The 6,425-nt window shown below is 50.3% G+C and overlaps 1 protein-coding gene across 1 annotated transcript; it reads right to left on the reverse strand.

Moving 5' to 3' along the window:
- Positions 1-409: 409 nt before the first annotated feature.
- On the reverse strand, positions 410-3,256 carry LOC127298311 (protein MAIN-LIKE 1-like). Its single transcript, XM_051328200.2, has 3 exons — positions 3,134-3,256; positions 2,751-2,773; positions 410-1,315 (listed from the first exon to the last, which is right to left on the reverse strand). Exons 1-3 carry the CDS (start codon positions 3,254-3,256, stop codon positions 604-606), a joined length of 858 nt encoding a protein of 285 aa, XP_051184160.2. The 3' UTR covers positions 410-603.
- Positions 3,257-6,425: the final 3,169 nt, after the last annotated feature.

Genomic DNA, 6,425 nt, shown 5'->3' on the forward strand with positions numbered 1-6,425 from the left:
TTCCAGAAGTTTACCTATGAAGCGCCTTGTCCGTGTCTTGTCACTGAGGTGGGCACTCCTGATACAGCCCAAACTGTCTCATCACTCTGTGCGGTTGGTGGTGTTCAACAAGCCACATGCATATGAGTGGGCAGCACATACGCCACAACCGCGCCTCCTCTGTGCACTTCTAGTTGAGGTCAGGCATCCCCGCGCCAATACGGTAGTAGGTACCATATGGCTCCCAATTCACCCGTAGCATACAAATATTTCAGAATTTACAACATGCCAGTATAATTTATGAATTTGGATTGCAAAAGAGTGATCGGTTACCTGCTCAGCGGTAAGAGTGTCCAACTCCTCAGTGTAGTGACTGTACATGATCTTTGGATCGCTCGTCATCTCCGAGACATTGTCCCAAAGATATGCCCAAGTCGGCTCCCGATCAAGGTTCTCATGGTGATGAGGCCATGGCCTATCGGTGAGTGTCCTAGGCCGCCCAACTGATAGGCGGTCCCAGCTCCATACGGAAAGTAGGAGCAAACATCCACCAATACCGCCGCTCCCAGTCCTGCGACAAGATTCGTCCAACTGCGTACATAAGACATTTGGTTAGTACTTTGTCTAGCACACTACTATAAAAAAATAGTACATAGAACAAATCATCACCTGCCGGTAGAGATAGGCAAGTGCCGCTGTTCCCCAACTCCACCGGTGCTCCAACACCGTAAGCGCCTTCAGCCAACACCAATGGGCCAGCTTCTCCCCACTGTCAGGAAAGAGAGTCCTCGAAATCATGTACCATAAGTACACGCGGGTGTACGTCCTGATAGTGTCCTCGTTGGCCCCTTCAGGGCATTGTGCAAAGTTAAGCCTGATCCAAGAGAAAGCTGCGCCGGCGGGAGCTCTCTCCTTTGGATTTGCTTGCGCCGGAGGAGCCATGCCAATAAGCGCCTCCATCTGCTGGCGCCACCCATCAGAAGCTGTGTTCATACACAGTGGCTCGCCCTGAATAGGAAGTCCAAGGATCATGGAAACATCCTGGAGAGTAGGGGTCATCTCGCCGGCTCTCAAGTGGAAGGTGTGCGTCTCCGGCCTCCACCGGTCGACAAGGGCGGTGAGTGTCACGGCGTTCATATTCGGCCCCCCACGGCTTACAAGCGATATGAACGGGAGAAGACCGGTAGGCTCGATGTGCTCCGTATACCTCTCGTCATACGGTATATCCACTGTGCCATGGTAACGAATCTTCAAAGGGTGAAGATCCGTTGTCCTCTCCGTCATATGAAAAGCCCGGTGTTCCCTGTCATACTCTTGATCTAGGAGCCACACCATCCTACATGTTTACACAAATACACCATATTATGAGTCATTCCTAACAAATATGAGCAACACATACATGAGAATATATCCAAATAAGCCATCACACATACATCATATACATACATATACATTCATATCTAGGGATAGAACACCATATTATGAGCCATTCCTAACAAATATGAGTTATTGCATCACAAATACTAGGCATACATAACACATTTGAATGCATTTGCTAGGCAAATATTAGACATTTCAACACATACATACATAGGGTTTGAACACATACATGTAAAATTTCATATCTAGGGTTCAAACAAATCTTTGGTTCAAACACATAGACTACAATGTAGATTCCACCAACATTAATTTCCATATCTATGGTTCATATCCAAATCCACCAACATAAATTTCCATGTCTAGGGTTCATATCTAAATCTACCAAATCCACCAACACTAGTGGATGAATCGGAGGGAATCGAAGGGGAATACCTTGAGGAATGGATGAGGAAGGAGTTGGCCGGCCAGATCTGACGAATCCTTCGTGGATTTGGTGGGGGGGGGGGGGGCGAAGGGGAGGCGGGCGGCGGCGGCGGTTTCTTGTGAGCAGAGAAGAAAAGAACAGAGAAGAAGAGGTGTGGTCGGGCTGGGGCGGGCGCGGGCGCCACACTTAAGTGGATGTGTGGCGCCCTTCCGGGCGGCGCCACAGTTTCACAGTGTGGCGCCACAGTTTCACAGTGTGGCGCCGATGGGAGCGGCGCCACACATGCTGTCACGTCGGATCGGCGCACCAGCTCAGCGTCGAGGGCGCCACGTCGGCTGGGTGTGTGCCGCCGGCAGGACGGGCGCCACACTGGCATGTGTGGCGCCGATGATAGAGACGCCACACAAAAGGGTTAGATGGGTGAAATAGTATGTCCGGAGAGCCAGTCTGTACTTTTCTTTCACTTTTAGGTTATTTTTGTGTAAATCGCCGTAGGCTGCCTCCTGTTCACTCTAGGCTAGGCCCGCCTGACTCCAGTGCCTGCGCTGATAATGAGTCCCGTTGCTGCTCCTCTGTCTTCACGGCGGCGAGACGGTCGTGGATCGGTGAAAAAGAGCTTTTGCCATTGTCGATCGGAAATTACTACTACTGCTCCGTATGAGAGAGATAACATAATTACGGATTAAGCGTAGTGTGTTCAAGAACAAGGCACTCAACGCCTCGAACGTGACTCCTCTCGCGTGCGTTGGGTTAATTTGTTGCGGGCCAAAGTGAAAATGTAACGGAAAAAGATACGCATGCATGTAGGTTGGGATCGGAGACGATAGGCGGCACACTGGACAAAAGATTCTCTCGTCCACGGCTCAACCCCCTGCTGGGTTAAATTGCTCTCTATTGGAGACTCTTTTCTACGTAGTAGAAATTATCTGCCAAAGCATACATATAGTATTAATTACTGTAGTAATACATGTACTCCCTGATAGAAATTAACTGCCAAAGCATACATATATTAATTACTGTAGTAATACATGTACTCTCTATTGGAGTACTACAATTAGGAGTAATTGTAATTAGCGCATGTAGGTACACGTCCGATGAACCCTCTAGAAGCGGTAAACCAGCCATGGCCGATTACGCGGTCGGTCTCCGTTGCTACTCTTTTTTCATGCCTGTCAGCCTATCGCTATCTAATTAGCTCATCATCAAGCCTCCCAACCCCCAACCCTAACCTACCGTCCCCCGCCACCCAACCCTCATGCCGCCGCCGCCGGGGCAAAGATCTCGAGGCGTGGCGGCGGCGGGGACTTCTCCTCGTGACGCGTCGGGAACGGCGGCTAAGGAGTCTCTCACGCGGCGGCGGCCCTTCCGCCTCCCGGGGCGGCGGCGGTTGGACGAGGATGGAGGGGCGGCGGCGGCCCTCCCGGGGTCGATCCAGCTGCGGGCTGCGGCCTCCCCGCCTCCCATCGGCGGCATGCCGACGGTGGTGGCTGGTGGAGGCGGTCAGCGCCTTTCCCTCCACCTCTCGCCGGTGAGGGCCGATGATCTTCGGCTTCTCCCGCGGTACGAGGACGCCCGGGGCAGCAGCCTTGGGTTCGACGGTGGAGGTGACCCTCTTCTTCACCGGAGAGGATCGGCCTGCGGTTGGTGGTGGTGGATCTATTGATCTAGCACCGCGTTCCGGCGGTGAGATGGAGGAGCTTGGAAGCCGGCGATGGCGTCGCTGGTGGAGGGTTGGAGTGGCCAGCCCAAGATGGTCGCCGACGTGGGGGTCCGACCTGAATAAAGGCGGCGGTCCTAGGGCCTCTCTTGCATGAAGAGGAGGACCTACCGGAGGCCTGGACTCGTGATCTGGCCAGAGTGTTGAGTTCCGGAAGGCTCCGCCGGTGAATGTAACAGTGCTTTTGCCTGGAGTTTGCTGGATCAGTGGTATTCGATCGTGCGCACCCATGCTTTTATTCCGACCGATTGGTTCTGGAGGGAGCGGCGCGAAGCTCTTTTTCTGTGTTGACATCAAGTGACTATGGATCCATGATGAAAGTTGGAAGAAGAGAATTTCATGAAGGCCGGAGGGGAGGACTAGCTAAGGGAGGTTTAAGTCTCCGCGCTGTTGAGGGACTTGCTTAGTGTTCCGGGCTTCACATCATCGGTATGAAAGTGAGGGCGACAACACAGGTGAAGTTCAAAGTCCTACCTTTCAGGGTGAAAACCCAAGGTCTGGCCTTAACTGGTTGAGCCTGGCAATGATCTTGTTGAAGGCATTGTTTTGAGAGTGGAGACTATCTTCAGGGTGAAAACCTAATGTGGTGACCCTGCATACCACTGCATGTTGTAGTATGCCAGTCGTTGATATAACATTCGCGAAGTACCATTCCGCAAATATTACATCCCTCAGAGTAGTACAACAGAACATAGCAAGGTCCATAACTCATTCACATATTATTACAATCATCATACACAAGTCGTCTCGGAGCTCCTCTTGGGTCCTAAGAGGATAACTCCTGGGTCGAGGCGAACCCAACTTAACTTACAATACCATTGTCTCATTAAACTAAACATTTATTTAATCAAGCAGCTCTGTAGTAAGAGTTTGTGCTGCTCGGCTACTACTACTCCTCAGAGATCTCTAGGCTTGTTCTCCTCCGGAAGCCTCCCCGGATCCGTAGACGATGATGTAGTCTACGCCTTCCACTCCTCCTGAGAGGTCTGGTTCCTCGTAGCCGATGATCTCGGCTCCATCATTGCTGTCGTAGTTCTCCTCCTCCAGACGGTTCAGACAATCTAAGCATGGGGTTTAAGAGTGGTATGAGTACGAGCGTACTCAACAAGTTCATTATAGATAAGAGGTGTTTAATGCACTAGCTACGATATTAGACCAGAAAGTCTAATACCAATGCAAGTTTTGATAAACATTTCTTCAAGAGATTGCTTTTATTTCAAAGAGCTATGTCCGTCAGCCTTCACCGGTTTGCTAGAACTTCATGGAGCTCCTTTCCGGCCGCGTTCGCGGTTCCTCAATCCCGGAACAGGGAGTGACAGGTCACAGTTCTTTACACTCTGCAGAGGTGTGTTGCTTTACCCATAAGAGATCTTAACCTTGGTGCCAACCGGGCAGCTTTCCCGTCCACACTTCCTTAGGTGTGAGGCCCGGTATAAGGTCTAGCCAATCATGTTCCTCCGCTACCTCGAACACCCACCCTTTGTTGCATGCCCCGACCCTGGGTCCTCGCCGGTCCCATTATTCCCACTCAGGGGTGGACCCCGACCACGACGACAGTTTGGGATCGAACCAAACTCCTTCGCCGGTAGCTGCAACCCATCATAGACCGCAATACCGTGGGGACTTTAGGCTTCCCCAGCCCACCGCTTGCACTTCGAGCGACAAGTGTCTACGGACTATGCCGTGGGGACTTAAGGCTTCCCCAGCCCACCGCTTGCCCTGACAGATACAAGTGTCTACGGTAAAGCGCATCCGTTGATGAATGAGAGGTGGAAACACTTTTGACTATTCCGTCCCACTCCGGATCTTATGGTTAACACGGATATTACGGCACAAGAATCACTGGCGACATTTGTTGTTTAATCCTAGATGGATATAAGCCCGTGCAATGGAACCTCCACCATTTCAACACAATCTATGGTTCCATTGCCCACCACATAGTCATATTCATAGTTATGAAAGTAGTGGTTTTGATTTTTATGCAATAGTGATAACCATAATACTTTGCAAGTAATTTGATAGAAATACTCAAATGACATGAGCAAGTGATGAACTTGCCTGAACACTGCAAAGTTCTGCAGTTGGTAGGTTTGGACTGACCCTTGTCCTCTTGTTCTGAAAAATAGCATCATTGTCCGATAAGGGCAATGGTTAAAGAAGCAATTTATGCATGGTTCCATTTTTAGGGTTTGTTCCCCCCCTTCCGATGTCGTTATTATTTCCTGTAAGAGGTTAATACTAAGAATGATTTGAGGATACTTGTTTAAGAGTAAGATACCACCTTGAAATGTTGTCAAGGTGTTTTTGAAGTCCAAATGCATTAATGGACTTATTTTCATTATTGAAAATATTAGGTGTGATTTAAATGATTATTTAAATCATCAAATTTGAACTGATTCTAGTTTAATTTCAAAAATTCTATTTCATATTTTATTATGATAGAGATTTTTATACTGAGTGGTTTTCATATTTCTAATTATTTTTTTGAAGCTTTTAAACATTTAATATGAATTTTCAAAGTTTCAGTATTTATAGAATTTGTGAAATACCAACTTTGCCCCTGGGCCCACCTGTCAGTGGAGCCCAGTGGGTTGGGTTAGACCAGCTCGGGTCCAACCGACCCGAGCGGTCGCTCACTCCCTCACCACGCGCCGCTCGACTAACCCTAATCCTCTCCCGTGCTCTGGCGACCCGTGGTCGCCGCCGCCATCGCCGAATTAATCCGGCCTACTCCGGCCACCGCTGGCGGTGAGATGGGTATCAATCGAACCGCCGTTCGACGGCGCTTCGATTGATCCGCGTCGATCTGCTTTTCCCCGCCGCCGCCGTTCTTCCTCAACGCCCCGGTGACATGGCCGCGGGCGAGTCGCCGCGCTCTCGTCGTTGCCGACGAGCTTGACGCCTTGGCGTGGCCGCGTGCTCCGC

The sequence above is a fragment of the Lolium perenne genome, chromosome 5 (assembly GCF_019359855.2).
Source record: "Lolium perenne isolate Kyuss_39 chromosome 5, Kyuss_2.0, whole genome shotgun sequence".
Lineage (NCBI taxonomy): Eukaryota > Viridiplantae > Streptophyta > Magnoliopsida > Poales > Poaceae > Lolium > Lolium perenne.